The sequence below is a fragment of the Tiliqua scincoides genome, chromosome 4 (assembly GCF_035046505.1).
Source record: "Tiliqua scincoides isolate rTilSci1 chromosome 4, rTilSci1.hap2, whole genome shotgun sequence".
Lineage (NCBI taxonomy): Eukaryota > Metazoa > Chordata > Lepidosauria > Squamata > Scincidae > Tiliqua > Tiliqua scincoides.
In genome coordinates, this window is record NC_089824.1 from 223,357,616 (window position 1) to 223,380,368 (window position 22,753).

General features: G+C 49.3%; 1 protein-coding gene across 2 annotated transcripts; it reads left to right on the forward strand.

The window, feature by feature from the left end:
- Nucleotides 1-147: 147 nt before the first annotated feature.
- Nucleotides 148-21,946, forward strand: TTI1 (TELO2 interacting protein 1). 2 transcript variants are annotated; one of them, XM_066626438.1, is made up of 8 exons: nucleotides 148-220; nucleotides 1,058-3,397; nucleotides 4,326-4,526; nucleotides 6,103-6,251; nucleotides 8,067-8,207; nucleotides 13,682-13,886; nucleotides 14,303-14,390; nucleotides 20,003-21,946. In XM_066626438.1, the coding sequence occupies exons 2-8, from the start codon at nucleotides 1,102-1,104 to the stop codon at nucleotides 20,205-20,207; spliced, it is 3,285 nt and encodes a 1,094-aa protein (XP_066482535.1). In that variant the 5' UTR covers nucleotides 148-220; nucleotides 1,058-1,101; the 3' UTR covers nucleotides 20,208-21,946. The 2 variants fall into 2 exon arrangements, with proteins under 2 accessions (XP_066482535.1, XP_066482536.1); XM_066626439.1 differs by having other exon boundaries at nucleotides 174-232.
- Nucleotides 21,947-22,753: the final 807 nt, after the last annotated feature.

Below are 22,753 nucleotides of genomic sequence, written 5' to 3' on the forward strand. Positions count from 1 at the left end.
CAGGCCTCTTTCAGCGGCGTTGAGGAGACTTCGGCGCATGCGCAGCGCGCCCGCGAACTGCGCGTGCGCACTGACGCGCTGGGACTTTTCTCGCTCCCGTCTCGACCCGGAGGAGGTTTTTTCGCCCTCCTGGAAACGGCGATCGAGACCGGAAGTGCTGCCAGACCGCTTCCGGTGCCTGCGAGTGCGCCTGTCCGGCGCTGGAGAGCGGCCGCAGCGGGTAGGAGAGCGGGTAGGAGAGCTACCCGGTGGGGCTGCGCTGGCGGGCTGGGGCCGTGCCGGGCAGGGCTGCCTGGGCTCCGGAAGGGCGAGCAGGGCTGGCCTCGCCTCAGGAGCGGGGCTGCTGTGCAGAGGCCCCGGGAGGGGGCCGGGCAGGTCTCGTCTCCCGTGCGGGGCGCAGGGGCGGAGCAGGCAGCCCCTCCTCCCGGGAGCCACTCTGGGTAGGGGGAGCTGGAGCGCTCGGAGGAAAGTGTTCCATTACCCAGGCAGTGATTGGTCGGTGGAACTCCCTGCCACATGTCCCAGGTCGTGTTTAGTCTGCGGAGCTCCCTGCCACAGGATATGCTGATGGCGGCCAGTAGCGTAGCTGGAGAGGGGTGGAGCGCTCAGTCTGGCATGGTGTGCCTTGTCTGCTGTCAAAAACTTGATGGTGTTCCTTGACAGTTTTAATGCCTTATAAATGTGCCATGCGATGAAAAGGGTTGAAAATCACTGGTCTAATATCTTATTCTGCTAAGTGACTGTTTGAGGGAGAAAGTGGACAAGGTTAGTCTGTAGCTTCATGGCTGAGCTGGGTTTTGAATCCTGGTCTCCCCAGTCCTGGTTTGACATTTGAGCCGTTGCTGCACCAGAGTGACCCTCTTAGCACTTGCTGGAAGCCAAGAGCATGCTGGCTGCTGTGTGGAGCAGAGAAGTGGCATGGCTTTGGACAAGAGTTCTTTCTGGAAGCCTGTAGCTAGCAGTTGTGGGAAACAGGATGCTGGACCAGCTTCTCTTATATCTGTTCTGTGTCAGGTATTGAATGGAGCTGTTTTCATAGATCTTTTTCCTCCCTCAGATGCAGGCAAGTGTCTGAAGAAGCCTGAGTAGTAGGGTCGGGCCATGGCGGTCTTCGACACCCCACAGGAGGCATTTGGAGTCTTGCGGCCTGTTTGTGTGCAGCTGACCAAAGCACCAACAACAGAGAATGTGGCACTCTTCCAGGCGCAGCTGCAGGTGGTCAGTGAATCTGCCTTGCAGGATCTTCAGGAGTACGTCCTCTTCCCCTTACGATTCACTCTCAAGAGGCCAGGGCCAAAGCGTGAGAGCATGTTCCAGAGTGTCGTGCAATGTGTGACATTGGTGCTCTCCACCACATGTGTGAAGAAGCCAGACCTCCTTCAGGAGCTTTTTTCAGAGCTCTGTGTGTGCCTTGCCTCTCCTGCCAGTCCGCACCAGCTGGCACCCTTGTCAGAAGAACTAAAGCAGGCGCTGATTCAAGCACTTCTTGCCCTGCTGCATTCTGCTGGTGAGGATGTGATCTTCTCTCTGTATCAGCCATCCAACCTTCCCCACTTGGGTTTTGCAGTGACTTTGCTGTTGGCATTAGCAGAACAGGAGAGAGCTAAGCAAGTGAAGATCTCAGCCATCACATGTTTGCAAGCTCTCATCTTGCACTGTAACTGCCAGAAGTATCACAGGCCCTTGGATAAGGAAGAGACAAGGCTATGTGGGGATCTGTTTGCTTCTTTTCTTCCTGGGATCTCTGTTGCGCTATCCCGGATTATCACAGGAGACGTGAAACAAAGCCATGCAGTCATTGTCTCAGCCCTCAAACTCTTCTCTCAAGTTATAAGTTTCGTAATGGCAGATGAGCAGCTGGCACAAATTCCACCAAAGAAAGAGAAACCAGCCTTGAAGCAGAGCAGAATTGCAGAACTCATGGTCCACAGGGGGGTGGATTGGTCAAAAAGCACTGCAGCCAAACTCTCCATCCTTATCAAGAAGGTGGTTGACTCTGTGATTGTTCATCCTCACTGGAAGGCAAGAAAGGAGTTAGTAGAGACTGTCCACCACCTTATGACAAAGTGCAACCAGTCCTTGGTAGATTCTGTTGGCCAGCTTTTAAAAGTTTTAGTTTGCTTAGTGAATGATGACAGCTCTGAGGTCCAAAGCCAAAGTTGCGAGGTGCTTAAGAACATTGCTTCTCAGAGGGTAGTGGCTAAGAACCGACATCTTGTTGACGTCCTTTCAGAGGATCTTCATTCTTTTGCCACTGCTCTTCCTCGCTTAATGGCTTCTCAGGATGACCAGGGCAAGCTGTCAAGCTTAAACTTGCTCCTTGGATACTTGAAGCTTCTGGGCCCCCAGATAAATGTTGTCCTCAACTCTGCTTCCCATCTCCAGCGTCTTTCCAAAGCCTTAATGCAGGTTCTGGAGCTAGATGTGAAGGATGTGAAAGTTGTGGAGGAGCGGCGTGGAGAACCTGAAGGCTTGGGTGAGCTGCCAGGGCTTTTGCTGGTGCATTGGAGTAAGGGCAGTGGCCAGAGGAAGTGCTTCCGGTTCTTCACTGATGATCGAATATTCTCCCTTCTACAGAAGGTCTGCCAAATTCTTGGCTACTATGGGAATCTCTACCTGCTTGTGGACCACTTCATAGAACTGTACAGAGAGTCTGCTGTGTACCGGAAGCAGGCAGCCATGGTGATCAATGAGCTGATTGCAGGTGCAGCGGGGCCAGAGGTGGATTTGTTTCATGAACAGGGAACTGTACGGAACACCGAGGATCTCAAGGGGCTCATAACTTCAGTGCTGGAAGAATACCTTGACCCAGCAAACTGGTGTTTGGTCACCAGTGTTGATGCTGAGGAGCCTCCTGCTGAACCGGCTACGAAAGGTTCTGAGCTTCTTGCTGCTCCACCTGGTGTACTTGGCCAGCTTCCTTTTGGGAATTCAAGACCCACAGTTCGTTCCATGAATAGCAACATCTGGCAAATTTGCATCCAGCTGGAAGGAGTGAGCAGCTTTGCCTGCGTGCTCAAGGAGGACTTTCGTTTGCTGTTGATCTCAGCCTTGTATTCTGTTCTGGAGAAGGCGGGAGACGGCACGCTGCTCATCCGCCAGGTGGCAGTGGGCACTCTGGTGGACATCTGCCTTGCCTGTGGTTACAGCTCTGTCCCTGACCTCATCAACCAAAATGCTGACTACCTGGTGAATGGGATCTCGTTACACCTGCGCCATCTGGCTCACCATCCCCATGCATGTCAGGTTCTGGAGGCCATGCTCCGACACTCAGATACGAATGTGCTCCCATTGGTGGAGGATGTAATTGAAGACATGTTGGCGATGCTTGACCAATGTCACGATGACAGAGCGTCTTCATTCCTCAGGGTTATGCACACGTTGACAACAAAGCTAGGTAGTTAAGAGCAGAAACTCTAACTGTGTCTGTGTAGTGGGAAAGCTGCTGTTCAGATGTATTTTCTGTCTCTAAGTCTGAACATTGGTTGCAATATGTGTGGTGTTTGTTTCATGCTTGCAGCAGCTGTGTGAGGTGAGTTAGTTTGATCTGGACCAGGATCTTGGATCTGCACTGCAGTCTGCCACTATTTTCTTGCCAAAAATTGTTCTATGTTTAGTTGAATGTTGGTGGCCTTTGGCACTTGGACATCCAATGTCAAATTTGACTTCTCGCAGCATTGTGTCAGGCTTCGTTCTCCAGCCCTGGATTGAAAACCAGTGACTCAAATGTACAACCTGATCTTGGCTGTACCAGGAATGGGAATGGAATCCTTGCAGATGCCAAAACCTGCAGAGAAGCAAACTGCAGGTTGGGGCTTCCCTGGTCTCAGGACGCCAGCAGAAGCACCTTCTGGTCACATCCAGAGGTTGCTTCCGCTGGTGCCCTGAGACCAGGTAAGCCCCAACCTACAGTTTGCTTCTCTGCAGGTTTTGGCATCTGGTCACATCCAGAGGCATTCTGAGACCCAGAAAAGCCTCTGTGAAAGCCCCCCTGGAGGTGTCAGAGAGGCACTTCTAATTTTCATAAAAACTGTATTTTTCCGATGTTTCTGGAGACCTTTCTGAGGCATGCAGAGGCCATGCACAGCCTTCCTGGACCTCAGAAAGTCTCTGGAGGCAACCAGAAAACACCTCTGGTTACGCTCAGGAGATCAGCTCAGGCCCGCTACCGCAGATTTGGAACCCACAGTGTAAATCTGTGAGTTCCAAACCTGTGGATTACAGGGCGGACCTGTATTGTTTCCAACACTGTATCTTCTTTGAAACCAGCGTTCTGAATGGGCATCATTGAAGTCGAAGCAGTAACATTTTCTTCCTTTTGTTAGCTTCCTGGTTTGTGCTGGTGGACCACGCAGGGAAGCATTTGGAACCCAAAGGTGGCCCTTTGCTGGAAGCAGCCTGGCAGCTTAGCGGAAGACCTGCAGCTGTGCCTACTGCAGAGGAACTGGAGCAGTTCTTCTTGGAGTATGTCAAACAGAAGCAGATAGCAGAGGGCGATCTCCAAGATGCTGAGGATGAGGGCAAAGGTCAGTATTTCACATTCCACATGGAAAGGGATGCAGAATAAAACTGTTCCATGTCATTTTGCTCTTACTCGAATTTATGGTGCAGCCGCGTTTGGAATATTGTCTTGGTCATCACATCTGAAAAAGGACATTGTAGAGGTGGAAAAAGTGTAGCAAAGGGCAAGCAGAGGGCAGGATCCCCTTCATTATGAGAAAAGGCTTCATTTGGGACTTTTTAGCAATTTGGGGGAAAGTGACCATTGAGGAGCCTTACCTGGGCTCTTCAGGAGTTTACAGGAGTCCCTGAGAATGATGGAGATTTTATTCCCTCGTCATCTCTCCATATGCATTCTCCATTATTTGGTATTTTCATGGTGGAGAGGGGAGAGAGGATCTGGGTGACTGGGTACTTCCTTCCACAGTGTTTGCATGCAATTTAGTTAGATTGCCCCATCAAAAGAGAACCTAACTTTGTTGACTCATTCTCCTACCTACTATCTCCAAGGCATGTACGCATCCACAGGTGGAGGTCCCACTGTCACCTCAAGGTCAATATCCTTTGCACCTTGGCACTTCTGTCAGATAAGCGGCCAACTGCCGACTCCCCTTTGCTTCCAAGACCACATACAAGGAGCAATTCCCATATATTGGCGCTGGGGCTGTTACAGTTTCTGACCTGTTTCAATCGAGAAGGTGTTCCCCTAGCATTCCCCAGATCCACTTCCAAAAGGGGAAATCTCACACTCACCCTGTACTCCAACTTCTGTTGCCCTTCTCTGTCTCAAGGGGAGGAATCAGCAAATGGAAGACTCCAAACCGTTCCGAGGGAGGAGCACCTTCTTGCCTAATGCTCTGATGTTATCCACCTTTCATTCCAAAAAGGAAAAAAAAATACTACCAAGGAAGAAGATTTATTTTTGTGACAGGAACTTTATGTGTGAGTAGATCAAGCACTTTTTTTTCAAAGAACACACAAAGACAACCACACGGGTGCTAATCTGTCTTTCTTGTACTGTATGATTAAGGAAAAAGAGCCTGACTGGATTGGATCAAACGTCATTGTTAGAAAACACTCCAGTCCCTCTCTGGTCACTTTGGTTGGTCTTCTGTATACCTTTTCTAGTTCTACAATATCCTTTTTCAGGTGTGGCAAGTAGTACTGGATGCAGTATTCCAAATGTGGTCACACCACAAATTTGTGTAGGGGCAGTGGAATAGAAGCTGACTCGCTCTTGATCTTTTTTCTTACGACAGAATTATTTGCCTTCTTCCCCACTGTTATGCACTGGGTCAATTATTTCATTGAGTTTAACCCACCATGACCTCATAATCTATTTCCTGGTTCATCATTTTTAGCCCACATTCCATGTGTGAAATGGGGGGGGGGGTGCTCCAAAGTAGATCCCTTTGTATTTTCTGACATTAAATTGCATTTGCTGTCTTGTTGCTTGTTCATCCACTTTGGAGAGATTTTTTCAGAGCTTTTTCCAATCTGGCTTTAACAATTTGTATTGTAATGACAAAAACCTGCACATGTTGAAATGCAACTTCCAACTACTGGGCTATATCCTGAATTTGTTGTTTTTTTCCTCTTTAGAGGAGCAGCTACCACTCTCAGATCTTGAAGAAAATGACCAGGTCCTAGAGGTGGAGGCCCTACTGCCCCCCCATGCCCGGATTGCCAAAGAAGTGATGGAGAGATGCATCCACTTACTCTCCAACAAGAGCCTTTGTGTGCGACTGAAGGTACTCCTCATAGCCGTACTACTGGCCATTGCTTCTTTAGGAATTCCAGGCAGTTACAAAAGGGCCCATGAAGGAAGCAAGAGTCTTCCTGTGCCAGAGTCCTGATGATGACTCATGTTCCATGGGACTGGGACAGTTTAGCTGTTTTCTTTTCCCTAGAATTTTCTTAAAGGTGCCAAACCAGAGTGTGTGACATGTGTTGTTCTCAAAGATTCTCAACCATTAAGAGAAATGTAAGCATCCTGGACTGAATCTCAGGGCCTAACTCTGTTGTTAGGGGAAACTTCTGGCTGCACTTTCTAGGCAGAACCTGCCACCCTTGGCCTGCAGCAGTGGCAGCAAAGGAAAGGCCTGCCTTGCTTTGTGCAAGGCTTTTTATAGGCCTTGAGCTATTGCAAGACCTTCATTCGTTCATATAAGTTCCATCTCTAATATATTCATTTAATTTATTCAAATTTGAAATGTGAATTATTTCTTCTTCCCAGTCCCCAACACAGTGTCAGAGAGTGCCAAAACGTTTGGACACCCCTGCACTAGTGCTAGAACTGGAAGCAGATTGTCAGAACGGTCTATTTGCAGCATAGTTCCTGTGCCAAAGCATCTGGTTCCTGTGCCAAAAGAGGTGGGATTCTGAGGCCTGGATGCTTTCTGCAAAATAAGCCATATTCATATGTCTGTGTGACCTTCATGGTTCCTTTGGTTCCTGCCTGCCTTGGAGCGATGGCCAATTGTTGTGCAGGCCACTGAAGTCCTGCTCCAACCGAGGTCTTTGTATGTTTTTACAGTCATGAGGGCTAGGATCTTGCTGACAAAAAATGTCGGGCAGTTGTGCTGGTCCATTTGAAACATCCTCTACCAGTGTTTCTCAAACTGGGTTGGGACCCACTGGGTGGGTTTCCATTCATTTCAATATTTTATTTTTATTATATTAGACTTGATGCTGCCATGGTATGTAACTGCATTTGGGGAAATGTGACAGATCTGTACTTTGAACAGACTACTATGTATATGCTTTTAACAATGATGGTCAATGGGACTTACACCTAGGAAAGTGTGGGTAGGATTACAGCCTAGGATTGTTGCTGCTTCAAGGGCACCGTGCGACCTTGAAGCAGCTGGTAAGCTGCAGCTGAGCTGTTCCATCTGCTCGGAGCGTGGGAGGATGGAGGCCAGAATGTTAAAACCAGATCGGAGTGTAACACCTTGAATGTGGTGGTTCTTGAAAGAGAGAACCTTCTTTCAATTTGTAAAAATCCCTGCGTGGATTTAATAAGCCTGCCTGTGTAAACCGCCTTGAATAAAGTCTTGAATAAAGACCAAGAAAGGCGGTATATAAATACTGTATATTATTATTATTATTATTGTTAAAAAATTTCCCTGCTGATGATTTCACTTCTGGTGGGTCCTGACAGATTCTCATTCTAAAAAGTGGGTCCCGGTGCTAAAAGTGTGAGAACCTGTTCTACTCTGATGATAAAGCACCAACCCGGAAGTCATCAAGGAGCAACCAAGAAAGCTTCTGTCTCTCTGATGCTCTTCACTCTGCACACTGAAGAAAATTTAAAAGGGAAGTGGGAGGAGGAGAAGCTGGAACCTGGGGCTGGGGGCTTAAAGAATTCCCAGCTTATCTTTAGGCTGCCTGGGACACCTTGTAGGCAGTGATACGTCTGAAGGGCAGAATTGTTGCTGAGGAAGGCACTCTTGTCCATCTTACTCCCCTTCTGTACTTGTGGGAGGGTCACAAGTCTGCATGTCTTGATAATACCCCCAGTAGTTCCAGTAAGAATTTCTTTTGATTTCTCCCATCGCCCACAGGTCCTGAATATCTTGGAGCTCTGTGTGACACTGCTGCATCCGCACGAAAACCACCTCCTCCCCTTGGCTCATCGGACGTGGCCAGCTCTGGTCAGTCGCCTGACCAATGATGATCCTTTGGCTGTGCTAGGAGCCTTCAAGGTAAACATGCCCAGAAGCCTGGCAGAGCTTGCAAGAGGAATTTATCAATCTCAGCGCAGGATTAATTGATATCAATCAATTTCAAGAATTGATTGATTGACCTTGGGGCAGGCACAGCTCACTTGCCAGGCCTCCAGACACTTGAGTTGGTGATTTTTTTTTGTACAATAGTCTTTGGTATGTCAGGGGCTGGGGCCCACCTTGAACCCTAGCCTGCAACGTGGGGCCCATCTTGAAGGGCAAGTGCAAGAGGGGGTGGGCAGCCAGCTGACCACCCTGCCTCAGTGCCGCCTTCTCTTCCTTTTTCTGCCCAGCAGCAGCCAGTCAGCAGTATTGCTGCGGTGTCATTCTTCTCCTTTCTTTCCAAGTTGCTGTGGGGCGTGGGGGGGGGGGAGTGGCAGGGCAACAAATGGACTGCACTTCCTAAAATGTGGAAGAAAAGGAACTGTAAGCAAGGCTGAAAAAGGAGTGCAGTTGGGGGGCAGCAGGTGGGTGAGTGGGAGACCAAGAGAGCCCATTGTAGATGAGGGCTTGGCCAATGCGCCCCCTCCAGAACCAAAGTCTCCTACATGATTTGCAGTGTGTGGGAGCCTTAACCTCGGCTGCTGCTCTGTCTGCCCAGACCTGAGCCACAAAGCACAATGGTGGCAGTGGCAGAAGCTCTGCACACCACTTCTGGTCCCCACCCACTTGTTGAAGACCTCTGGGTTAGTGGGTCTGAGCTGCCTCCTCAGAGACCAGTGTGTAGTTAGGTTCCACTTCTCACCATATCTAGTAGCACTCCAGTCTCAGGTAGCTGCTTCCTTCCAGAAAAAAAGAGAAGCTTCCTCATTCATGTGGGTGCTGCCATTCAGAAGGATGGGGGTTTACTGTGTCTCATACATGCAGCACCATACACTATACCAGGGGTGTCCAAAGTTTTTGGCTGCAGGGCCACATCATCTCTGACACTGTGTCTGGGGCCGGGGGGGGGATTAATTTACATTTAAAATTTGAATAAATTTACATAAATGAATAAATAGAGATGGAACTTATATGAATGAATGAAGGTCTTGCAATAGCTCAAGGCCTATAAAAGGCCTTGCACAAAGCAAGGCTGGCCTTTCCTTTGCTGCCTCTGCTGCATCACAGACATGAAACAGCAAGCAGTGGAGGGAGCCCTCATCCCACAGCTCACGCAAAGAGGTAAAACAGTTGCCCTCACACTGAGAGCAGTTGTGTCGTGTCAGTGCAGGCTGCAACAAATCTATGGAGGACCAGAGGCTCACTGGAGATTGGGGGCTCTCTGAGGGCCACATGTGGCCCCAGGGCCGGGGTTTGGGCACCCCTGCACTATACCTATACTTCTGGCAGGGGGGGGTTGTCACCCCATCCCCCTCTGGTGATTTCTGCACCAACAGGATAGTTTTGCAACTTGTATACGAAGTACAAATAAAACAACTTTGTGAATTTTTTATTTAGCTTATAGATTACTCCGTGACAAGGATCTCTTTATTGTAGACAAGGTCTACAAGGTCTACAATAAAGGCAATATCCAACATAAGAAGGGCAAGGAGAATTCAGCGAAAAGCTAGATTGTTCATTTGTTCATGTATTTTTTTGTATTTTATAACTGCCTTTCTTCACAAAAGACCATTCAAGGTGAAGGTTAATGACAGAAAGCAATAAAAAGTAAAACAAGATTAGATCAAGATTAATTATATAGCAATCATTAACATGACAACTGCACCACCAGTAAAAAATGATCTTCCAACTTCTGTCTAAATAAAAAGGTCTTAGCATCCTGTCTGCAGATGGGCAATTAGGGAGCCTGGCAAATTTGTCAGGGGAACCACAGTTGTGGGGCCACTTCCAAAAAGCCGCTGCCTCCAGCACTTGGCAACCATGTAGCCAACAGTGATGAACCAGTGAGGGCCTGCAAAGCTGGTTGAAAAACTTCACCAGCCCATCGTGCAAAGCTCTGTATAATAAAATGAGAAAGCCAGAAGGGAGCACACAAAGCTCACTGCCTTTGGCAAGGAGTTCCCTAGCAGGGGAATCACCACCAAGAAGCTACTGGGTCTTACTTTATACAGTCGTGCACCACTTAACGACAGGTACCGGGACCACAGTCCCTGTCAAGCAGCTCTTGACGCAGTCTGGTCCCTCCGCAGGGAAGGGGGTGTTCTGCACCCCTCCCCTCCGGAAGGACGTCTGAGCTTCCCAGAGGCAGCACATGTTTGCCTGCTGCCTCTGCATAGCTCAGACCGAGGGAAATTGCGTCTCTTGTACGACTTCTGGTTTCATGGAGGAAGCCAGAAATTGTACAAGAGATGCAATTTCCCTCAGTCTGAGCCTTGCAGAGGCAGCGCTTGGATGTGCGCTGCCTCTGGGAGGCTCAGACAACCATCAGGAGGGGAGGGGAGCCGAACTCTCCTCACTTTCGGAGCATTGGAATGTGTGCCTCTCTCTGACATCCGTGTAACCACACGTGGTTGTCGGTTATGCTATCTCGGTGTTAACCAGGACGTTGCTAAAGCGTGCATATCTGTATATTGAGAAGAATTTGTGTTCTCTTTTCACCTTAAGAATGAGTCCTGGCCAGCTACCAGCAATGGAAACAGACCGTAAACTAACTACTCAACTAAATAAAACACAACAAAAACACACAGTAATAAATAAATAAATAAAAGAGAAGGCCTTTTTACAAGTGCCGCCGCCTAGGGAGGTACGTGGGGCGGCTGCAAGAAATAGGGCCTTCTCAGTAGTGGCACCAACGCTATGGAACTCCCTTCCCCTTGACTTAAGAATGGCTCCCTCTCTTGAGACCTTTCGGCAAGGCCTGAAGACCCTTCTGTTTAAACAGGCCTTCTGAGTTCTTGGCCTTTTAACATTTTTTAACATCTTTTAATATTTTTTTTTACAGGCCTGATTCTTTTATGACTTGCTGCTGCTCTATGCTCTTTTTACCTATTTTTACTCTGACTGCTGTTTTTAGTATGTGTTAATATGTTTTTATTTGCTTTTAAATTGTTTTTAATATGTTGTAAGCCGCCTTGAGTCCCTTCGGGGAGAAAGGCGGGGTAGAAATAAAGTTATTATTATTATTATTATTATTATTATTATTATAAATCAATACTGCAGCTAGACACTGCAGAAGTGTTTCTTCTCCTTTGTAAGGCAGCAGCGGAAAACGATGTCTTAACTGGATGGACAATGTTATAGGATGTGCTTTTAGACATGTATTTAAAATGTGCACATGGAGAAAAAGTATCTCTTTCCCTGGACCTTCTGTAGTGGCCAGAGCACAGCCCAGTGGTTTGACAGGGAGTGGATGGTCAAAAGTGCAACAAAGTGAACTTCACTTTGGGGATAATTAGCAGTAATAGGGTAATAGGATAATTAACAATAGTAGGGTAGGGGGATCAAAATAAAACACCTCAGTGTTTCTGCAACCAAAATCTTTCATGTACACACCACTTGCACAAAGGAGCAATAAGCCTGTCAATCTGCAGAAGACAGACAAAGAAATATAGCAGGGAATTGGGGGGGAGCGGTAAGGCTGCATCAAAGGACAAGTGTAACAATCTGTATCTGCTGTGTGATGCATAGCAAATGTCCCCTTACCCTGAGGAGACATCCAGCAGCCAAAATTCCCATGTTGGATGCAGCACTGGTTGTGCTCAGGATTCCAGCACATGAGTTCACCCTGGATTGGGCTGCCTCATTTGAGGGATGTTAAATTTTGAACCCTGGTATCAAAGTTCACTGTTGCATGTTGCAAATGTTTGCTCATTAGAGCATCAGTAGCCCCTAAGAGCTGCAGAGCAAGGTGTTGTAGGGGGAACATGCAGAGGTGGTCAGTGGGGAAGAGTCATGAAGTCTGATTGGAAGGCTTGCTGAGAGCCTGCAGAAGCTACTAAAAGTGTCCAGGGCGTTCAAAAGTAGTGTGAAAACTGGCATGTAAACAATCCACAGGTGCCACTTTTGAAGAAGCATTTCTTGTTTATTTGGGCATCTCTGCAGAATGGATATGGCATTCTTAAAACCCATCTTTTTGGGTGAGATTTCACTCCTGCGTGATGGCAGTATTTGCCTAAATTTATGAGACAGGTTAGTGACTGTTTCTTCCAAGGCGACTGAAAATCTCCCCCCCCCCCCGTTTCAGAAAGACTCATGCATGGCCCCTGAGGGATTGTGTGCCTCTCAGGACTCTGGCTCAGAGTTGCTGACCAGTAAGGCAATAATTAGGTACTCATTTAGGAGGGTGTCCTTAAGGCTTCTAGTTCTGAAATCCAACCTACCAATACTCTCTGAAGAGTCTTTGAAATGTAAATGGTTTTGAGTGATTAAAGCCAGAAGTGCAAACAGCCAACCCAAGCCAGCTGTGCCCAGCTAGCCTTGTAGATTGAGTCTTGGATTGAATCTTGCAGTCACTCTTGTAAATGTGGGGGCAGAGAGATGAAGGAAGGAGAAGTCGTTATCAAGTAGCAGAATTCTCTTTAGCATTTTGAGATATGCTGCCTAGCAGCAGGGAAGGTGATCTTTGCAATTATAAAATCCTTTTGATGGTGGCCTCTTTTTTAAAAAGAAAAATGACGTGGGGATTGGGAAGCCAAGTGGGGGAAGGAGAGTGTCCTTCGTTGAGTCTCCTCGCATGCATGACTTGGTAAATGGACACGTTCACAGAGGTCAGGTCTGTCAGTGGTTGAAAGCCACACCATCTAAGAGGAAGGTTACTGCTTTTTGTTTTATAGCACTTCTGCCTCACCTCCCTTGCCTATTGAGGCAGTTTACACTAGATAAAGCAATCAAAACACAATGAACAGAACAGCAGCTAATTAAAAAGGCAGCATGAAACAGGACCAAGCATCTCAACTCAAAGGCCACAACTCCACACCCCTGCTACCACCAATGACCATTCACACACACCCAAAAACAACTGAATGGAAAAGCCAGGTCTTCACATCTTTCCTGGAGGAGCACAGGGCTGAGGCCCAGTGGGCCTCTGGTAGAAGGGCATTGTCAGCACTGCTGCTGCTCCTAGTGGATGCCTACTGGACCTCTGAAGGCAAAGTCTCCTGGAGCAAGACCTGAGGCTACGATGGAGCATATGGTAAGAGACAATCCTTAAGGTGTCCAGGCCCCAAACTGGACTTTAAAGGTCAGCACCAACACCTTAAATTGAGTCCAGAAACAAGTTGGTAGCCAGTGCAATTCACAAAGCTGTATTCCCACCAAGCAGTCCAAGTGAACAGGCTGACTGCTGCTTTTTCAATCAACTGACGTTTCGAAATACTTTCTGCGGGCAGACCCATGTAGAGCACCTTACAGTAGTCCAGTCTTGAGATGACCAGATTACTGCAGAGATCCCTTCAGCTAGATCAGACCTCTGTAGGAAAGGCTGTAACTGGCAAAGCAGCCATAACTGTCCTTGTCACAAGGAGTTTTTATTCAGGCTAAAGTGACCTCTCCTGTTTGGTGGGCCTTGACAGGTGCTGTGCACATTGGGAACCCACAGTGGTGACTTCCTGAGGCGGCGATTCTGCAAGGATGTCCTACCCAAGCTGGCGTGCTCCCTTGTCATGCAGGCGCCAGTCAGTGCCCGTGCCGGACCCATCTACAGCCATACCCTGGCCTTCAAGCTACAGTTGACAGTGCTCCAGGGCCTCGGACTGCTTTGCAAAACCCTAGATCTTGGTGAGTGGAGAGGGTGCTGGGTGAAGTGGGGGTGGCTGGCCACGTAGGCCATGTTGTCAGGAGGACCTTTTCCACATGCCCAGACCCCCCCACACACACACACTGAGAGGTGTGAACCCACAGTGGCCATGGGAGGTGGAAGTCTCTGTGTTCCAAAATTCTACACAAATGCAGAATGTGACGTTAGTTGGGCACAATATTTAGTTTTAATGGCAATTCCAGCTCTCATTAACCCATTTCTGCCAACCCACAGGTGTACACATTTGATCCCTGTTGCATATATGCAACATTGGGCATAAATGGCTTGAAATAAAAAATTGTCGCTTTCATAGAAGATTTCTGGGGTCAGGGAAATTCTCTGATGAAGGTTGACCAAGCAACCTTCTGCTGACGTTTCTCTTTTCCTGTTCCTGCAGGTGAGAGTGACCTGAATATGGTGGCAGACACCTGCCTGCCCTACCTCAGTGCCAAGCAGCCAGTGAAACTGCAAGAAGCTGCCCGCAGGTAATACTCCCATGCTGTCACATGTACACCTCGGAGCAGCAGCAGTCCCCAGAATCATACGTGCTCCTCCTCACCTTTGCCAAAAGTGACTGGGCCCAATCTAGATAATTTGTCTTCCTCTCCACCTCCCCTTCCCCCCCCCAAATCCTGGCCACGACAGACCTGCAAACGTGCGTCGTCGTGCAATTTCATCCACTAGGAAGCAGGGAGGTGCTGAGGCGCCCTGCAGTGCTGAGCCAGGAAGAGGGACACCTGCCCATGTGAGCTGTCTGGGAGCAGCCACCACAGTTCCGCTTCTGGGGTCTTGCTGGACCTCTTCCTGTGCTGGGATCAGGAGGCAGGGACTGCTAGTGTCATCCCCCCCCCCCCATGGAAAGGGTCCAGGGAGCAGAGCTAGGAAAGAGCTGCGGCCTTTGAGAAGTACTGTCAGGCTGAGGAGGTTGTATTGGGCTAAAGATGGATAACAAGGCCCACTTCATGTGTTCTTATACAGCCAGGTCAGCCAAGATGCCCCTGGCACATATTTCAAGGCATGTCCCCCAGGGACCAGCCCTTCCCTGTCCCTGCAAAGCTCCAGCCAGCAGCCATTGTGCAAGTTGGAGCACTACCATCCAGCTCCAGCCAGGGAAAGGACCATAGGGGAACCAGCAAAGTGAACCACAGATCACCTGGCAAGGCCTGACCCCCTCAATCACCACCACAGCAGGCTTGTGCTCTGAGCTGCTGTGGTTTGTCTTGAGCATGTGCCTTGCCCAGTCGCTTGTGACCTCCTCTTGCTTTTAGGTGCTGATTTAGGGAGCACATGCATGGCATCTGCTTGCCCAGACCCACCTTTAAACATGCCTTGAATATGTAGCAGGTGAGTGCTGAGTTTGATCAAGACCCTAGGCACCTGGAATGCCACGTGCTTCAACTTCTTTTCACCTGCCCAGCACTATATTAAAGCAGGCCACCACTATGCCTCCTCCATTGTGACCTTGCTCTGCTCAATTTGAAAGGATCTGGGCCCAGTTCTGTGGCCTGGCCTGGAGCAGAGTGAGGTGAGAAAGCCCTGAAAGGGTAGAATAAATGGTCATTTCAGCCTGGGGGGGGGTGGCTGATGGCATTTATGAATGCTCCCCTAAGGGGGTTTTCAAGGACAGCCCCAGGCAATGCACATTCCAGTCTGAAGCATGGTCAACCACTGCCAGGGTGAATTCCAGTTTCAGATCAGCTCCCCAAGATCACACTAGACAGCCAGATTCCATTGCAAGCTCAGCTCAAGCAACCCTGGTGCAGTAGGAGGGGCACAAATCCCTCAGATGATCCTGTTCTGCTCCAAGCCTAGACAGACCCATGTTTCTGACCCACCTCTAGTTATGAGCAGACAGGCACACTTCCCTCTGCCCTGCTGGCACCATGTCCAGTGCTTGGACTCCCTCTTGTGCCTGCCAGCCCCGCCAGCCAGGGTGTGGTGCTCTGCTCAGTGAAACATTTCAGTAAAACAACAAACCCAAACAAACACACCAGCCTGACTGGGATCTTTTGCCATGGAAACGAAGGTTGCTTGGAAACTGCCAAAGAGGAAGTTCTCTTAATACACATGCACACAAACCTGGGTGCTCTTAAGCTGTAGAGGTCTCCAGGCTGTGGAGAGAGAATCGCTTGCCTTGGATATGTGTGTCTGCCTTGGCAGTTCTGTCCTTTCTACCTGACCATGCTGGACAGGAGGGCTTGGCACAAAGGAGGTGGCTCGGTTGGAGACAGAGGGCAAGATGGAGGCAAATGCCAGGAAAGTGGGCTGCTGCCAGGTTTGTTAGTGCAAAGGTTCAGGTTTGACTGAGTGGCCCTTGGAACCTGGCCCATCTGCAAGCTGGGCTTTTCTTCATTGTGCTGAGACGACTCTAGAAAGGCAAAGTCTTTGCTCACACAAGCTACTCTGTTGAAAGGACCACTTTCTTCGCCATGCACCCATAACCAAGTGGCAGAGCAGGCACTTTGCATGCAGAAGAACCCAGATTCAATCCCCACCAGCTACAGTTAGAAGATCTTGAGAACCAGACAGGGAAAGGGGCCTCTGCCTGAGATCCTGAGGAGCTGCTGCTGGTCTGAGGAGACCTTGCCAGGCTGCCTGGACCCAGGGAAGATGGGCAGGTGTTCACATCAGCTGAGTTTTGCCATTGCCACATGGTGGGTGAGGGTCAAGTGGAAATTGGTTTCCTGAAGGCATCTGGTACCCAGTGAGCTCCATGGCCACAACTCATGTCCACAGGCTTCACCGCTCCTGTCTGGTCTGCAGAGCAAGAGAAGGTGAATCTCTGCCTGTTGTTTCACATGTGAGAGCACATGTGTAAAACTGGGAGTAATGTTGCTCTGATGCACAACATTTTTTTAGGGGCAGAGGGGGTTTCATGAGACTGTGACACCTCTGGTGCATTAAGAGTGGGGCATTTCACTTGCCAGCCAGATTAGCACAAGGATTTAAGGCTTGGAATGTGCCTCTTCACCACCTACCTGTGTGATTTGGGAGGCCTGACAGACCCAGCCAAGAGACAGGTGCTTTCTGTGGGGCAGTCTTATTTGGCAGTCTACCTTATTTGGTTGGTGAGGGGGGGGGGGGTTTGAACCCTGCTCCTTCAGACAGGAACATCCCAGATTACATGAGTGCAACGAAATACTGTATTCAGTTAAAGCAAAAGTAGCACAGAAACCTGCAGGCTGTGATAAATGGCACACTCCACCCACAGCTGAGAGGAGACCCAAGCTGGTGCCAGGTAAATCTCCCTGGAAAGATCAAAAGGTGGGTATCCTACCTGACAAAGCCATGTTGTGGATCACCACCTGCCTCACCTCTGAAGGCAAGAGAAAGAGGTTTATGTGGGAGCAGGCAGTCCCTGAGGTGGTTCCCCAGTCCTGATCCTTGTAGGGCTTCCACAGTTAAGAGCAGCACCTTTGGCTGGGTCCAGAAATGACGCAGGAGCCTGTGTCCTTTCCTCTGCCACATTTGCCATTGATGGCTGTCCCTTTTGAGTCCTGTTACTTGCCTGGCCATTTGACTCAAAGAGGTGACTTTCTTTCAGTTTCAGCTGTTTCCTAGGCTGCAGAGAGCACATGTGATGATCCCTCTAGCATTATCCCTCTCGGTTGAGTCCCAATCAGGCCTGAAGAGTCTGTCTTGAGTGTTCAGGAACTGAAGTAGGCCTTTAATTTCAGCCTCTCAGGTGCAGAGGGAAACACCCAAGGGTGTCTGCTCTGAAGAAGCAGGAAAGTGATGCCCCAGAAGGTTCCTTGTCTGATACAAACACAGCTCCACTCCAAAGAGAATCTGAATTTCTCTGTGGAGGAAAAAGACAAAACCACAGAACCCTCCAGAGACCTTCACTGCCTGCAGGCAGCTTTTTGGCATTTGCATTGGAGACAGATGCTTCTGAGAGGCTTCTGGCTGCAGCTTGTGCAGAAGTTGCCGGCTTCTAAGGTTTCTGCCCTTGGAGAAGTTTTCAGGTGTCTGCAGGAAAGGTGCTGAATGTCTGCCGTGAAATCTTAGTCTGCTTTGCGGGATTTTTGGACATGCTTGAAGCTGTGCACACAGGAGGCCAAGCCAGCTCCCATGATCTCTGCCACCATCTCAGATCAACCAAGAATGCTTCCTGCCATTACTGCTTTTCTTACTGACAAAGCCCTAAGAAGCTTCCCTGTACCAGGGCTACAGAGACATTTTAACTTAGGGGTGGGAAGGCAATTAGGTTAAAAAGATTTTTTTCCTTTCACATTACGTATTGGAATCAGGCTGAGTCAACACAACAAAATTGGTTGGTTGGAGACTTGGGCACTTCCTCTCACTTTGTATTAGTAGCCTGTGGCATTAATTGGCAGCCAGCTTGAGAAGGGAATTGGGTGGAATGCAGGTCTGTGGCTGGCTGCTAGCTGTGCTTTCCCTCTAGACCAGTTGCAGGGGATGAATGCTATAAAGGAGGTTTACTTTTCTACCCTGCCTACGGACTAGTCAGAGGCAGTTGGTGGGCCACTGTGGGGAGTGGGTTGCTAAACTAGATGGGTCCTCCTTGACAATGATCCAGCAAGGCTTTTCTTGGAATCTTATTGACACCAGCATTTCTCTAAGACACAGGTAGGAAGCCGCTAGTGCAAGTTGGTGGTCTGCTTCTTGAATTTGCTCTGCAAACCACACATTCCCAGGTTCAGAAATGTCTCTCTGAGCTCACATATCCTGCCTCTGCAGGTGTTCCCCTTTTCTTTTTCTGGCTGGCTGCATTTCCCTCAGCCAACCTTTATGGAGGAGAGTGGCTCAAGTCAAAGATTTTCATTATCGGCAGAAGCAAAGCCAGAAGATTGCACAGTCCAAGTCACATATCTTGTGAGAAACTGTGCAAATGGAGAGAGTGGGAGGAAGACTCCTGTGGTGTTCTGTACTCAGATATCACACCCAAGTACCAAATACAGGAACGGTTCAGCCTATATAAATGACTGCTTTTCCTTCTTAAACTCTATGCAAGCAGAGGCCTGATCCTTTCCTGCTTGTCAGTTTTAAAGAGCTGTGTACCTGAAATCCCTTCATAATGGATATCATGGAATTGGCTACCAGCACTTGAGAATAAAAAGTATCACAAAAAAGGGGGATGCTGAAGTAGAAATAGCAGGCAAAGAAGTGACTGGGAAGGCAGGCAGGCTGCAGGACACAGACGTTCTTCAAACCTTCTAGAAGAGAAAGAACCAAAGCTGTGGAGGGTTCCTGCAAAGCCTAACCCAAGAATGAGATGCTAGAGATTAAGCCCGGCCCATATTCCCACACTGTCATCAAGCAGATTTTGAACATTGCATCTATGGAATCTGGAATTCCCCCCCCCCCCCAATTATCCAGGATCAAATATATGGATCAAATTATGCCTTTGGATGGATATTTCCCCCCCCCCCACGGGGCAGGGGGGCAAGCAGATCAGGCCAAGAGAGCGGCAATGTCAGTGACGCCAGCATGCACTAAACCCCAAGGCCCTTCCTGGCCTGATCCACCTGCACGGATCAATGCAGACTTGTTGCCAGTGGACAACAATGCCAGCACGGTTGCCTTTTGTGGTTGCTGCAGCATATTCCGGGGCAAGAGGATAGATGTTCCTTCCCCCAAGGAGACCCCCAGCAGCCCCAAATCCCCATGCGATGCAGTGTACCCCATGCTGGCACCGTTGTGCAGGGATTTAGGTTGGATTGCCTGTGAATCATTTCAATAACTAATAAAATAACTGCAGTCTTTTTATCGTGTGCTGGCAAACTGTGGCATAAACACCAGGAGTAGGACTGGTGGGACTGACTGTGCCTCAGAGCCAGGCTCACGAGGCTGACTCCCCCTTCCAGTACCAGATCGCACTCTGTGTGAGCAGGAACTCGACTAGGTGGGTGTGTCAGGAGGGAGAGGGCTGAGCCCCAGACTGCCAGTCTCATCATGTGCACTTGGGTGGTGCCCTGCTTGCCCCCCAAAGCTGCTCCTCAGTGACTGCATGGTGAGCGCAGGTCACGGAAGATCTTGAGGCTGACTTTCCCAAGGGGAAGTCCAGCCACCCTCCTCTGGACGTGCTTCAGCCTACAGCCCTTTCACTCCACTTCTCCTTCTCTTCTCTTTGCAGCGTCTTTCTTCACCTGATGCAGATGGACCCGGATGCCACCTGGTTCTTCCTCTGCAGCGTCTGGTGTCCTTGTGCCTATGATCCCCCCCACCCCAGCCTGCAGCCCATGAAGCTGAGCAGAATGGGGAAGAAGCGGAATGAGTTCACGGACAATGTGCAGTGCCTGCTGGATGAGCTGCTGAGAAGGGAGGGAGCCACGCCTTGACGGGTAGCACAAAAGGAGGCAGGGAGATGGGAGCCTGGTTCCCAAGAGCTGACGGGCACCAGGTGAGCTGGGCAAAGACATGGGGGGGCACTCCACAGCTCGCACTGACAGAGGAAGTGAACTGGCCAGAGAACATTGTTTGAACTCTGGGCCAGGGATGTCTGCACCTTCCTGGGGCATCCATGTTTGTGCCCTCTTGGATTTCCCCTGGGAAAATTCTTCTTGCTGTTTAGGGCTCTCCTGGTTGGACTCTGTCCCTGGAGGCCTCTGCTCTTGGAGAGAGGCCCTTGGTGCACAAGGGATTGGCTTCTGGACTTTTAGAGAATGGTTCACTCACACACGCAGAGTTGAGCAGCTGCACGTGCTACATGTGCTGACTTGAGCAAAGCATTCAGGGTCCATGCCTTCCCCGCAATTTACCTAGCTTCAGGGGGTTTAGAGTTGGGACTTCATGCCACTCAGGGTTCCTTTGCTTCCACCTGCTTTGGCAATCTTAGGAGGGGAAGGGCTGACAAAGAAAGGGCCCCAGGCGGACTTGATCACCCAAGAGGAAAGGTGAAAACATTTCTTGAACAGTTTCCAAGAAACTGCTGAACTCAGGAGCAAAGAGCCTTCCTTGGCAGAAAAGCTGTGCTTTATGACACGTGGCCACCTGCCTTCCCCACTCTGCTGTGCTGTTCATTAGCTCCAGCAGTCATTCTTGGTAAAAGTCAGAACCCCAAGAATTGTGGTGCTCTGTGGAGTTATTTCAGTGGGGCATGATTTATTTTCCCCAAAAGAAGGGCAATGCTGCTCTTCCGACTATGTTGCCATTAAAGATACAATACTTGGACTTCAGAAGTGATGCATCATTAGGAGTTCTTATCCTGTGTTAACTGTCATAATCAAAGATGGTGACTTGGACTGAGGGGGGCTAAGTGAAAGCAACATGGATTGTGTAGGTCCAACAGCCCTCAAGGAGATAGGGGTGTGTGCCTGGCGTGGTGATATCACTTCCTCTGTTGTGGCCAAGTACTGAGAAAAAAGAGGGAGCAACAGCAGCTCATGACATCCTGGCTGAAGGTGGGAAGCACAATGGAAGAATAAAAGGGAGGGGGATGCCAGCACGTGGTATTTTTCTGCCCGGTGCTTAATTTCTGGCCCCTCCAGGTGTCTCTCCTGCTTGCTTCTTTGGTGTCTAGTTCCATCATTGGTGTCAGCAAAAAGAGGAGATGTGTCCACATCATCCCTATTGATCTCAGAGCAAGGTTCAGAGCTCCACAGACAAAGCTGCTGTCAGCACAAGAGGCAGATTTTTCTTGTGTCATTTGTTAGGGGGAAAAAGAGACATGACAGCATCAAAGGCATTCTGCCTGTCAAGTTCCTGAGGAGGAAGCCGAGGGATGTTTTTTGTTTTGCTCACAGACAAATTGAATTCTGTTTCTGTGAAGGTGTTCCAGCTTCCTAGTCAAATCCCAGGCTGGGATCTAGAGCTGCACCAAGAAGCAGTGAACTTTGGCACCTGCCTCAGTGATGCAGAGCCAGTTCATCTGCACACGTCTTCATTCAGCATCAGAGAACCACAGGGACAGGTAGTCCCTGCACTGCAGGCTGGAAGGCCCGCCTCTTCCTCACCCCCTTCCTTCGCTGTAGCTCCTTCAGCTCTCACTGGCTGCTCTGGCTGGCCTTTGTGGCAACCTTGGGTCCCCTGCGGGAGAAAGGCGGGGTAAAAATGCTGTTAATAAATAACCACATGATTATTGGTGTTGTCTTTTTCAATACCTGAAAGCCAAGGAAAATCTCAAGAACTGAACAGCAGCCTGTGCATTTGGGGGTGGAATAAGCACAGGCTTCAATGAAACCGACTCTGAACCTATTGAGGAAAGTTGGTGCTGCTGCTAGGAGCTTCCAGAGCTGGCTCCAAGGGTCCATAGCTCTGTGCGCAGCCAGCCTGTGTGGGAAGCCAGCAGAGCTAACGGCTAGAACATCTCCTTGGGCAGAGACAGATTATTGGGCACACGAGGACCTCTTGCTCAGTCTGGGGCTTTTCCCAAGCCATGATTATCCCTCCCAGTTCCAGCCTGTTCTGGTTGGACTTCCTTGGCTCTAATCTTTGGTGTGGCTCCTGCTCAGTGACTGCTGTGGCTCAGCCCAAGGTTAGTCCCTAATTCTGCTTTCAGCTCAACTGTTTATCTGCAACTTGGGGATTGTGATATTGGTTTGTCTGGCAGGGCTAGATGGATAAGATAATGCACAGGGAAGATTTTAATTGTTCCCCTGCACATGCCCAGTCTCATCTGATCTCGGAAGCTAAGCAGAGTCAGGCCTGGTTAGTACTTGGATGGGAGACCGCCTGGGAATACCGGGTGCTGTAGGCTTATACCATGATCTCGGAAGCTAAGCAGAGTCAGGCCTGGTTAGTACTTGGATGGGAGACCGCCTGGGAATACCGGGTGCTGTAGGCTTATACCATGATCTCAGAAGCTAAGCAGGGTCAGGCCTGGTTAGTACTTGGATGGGAGACCGCCTGGGAATACCGGGTGCTGTAGGCTTATACCATAGTCTTT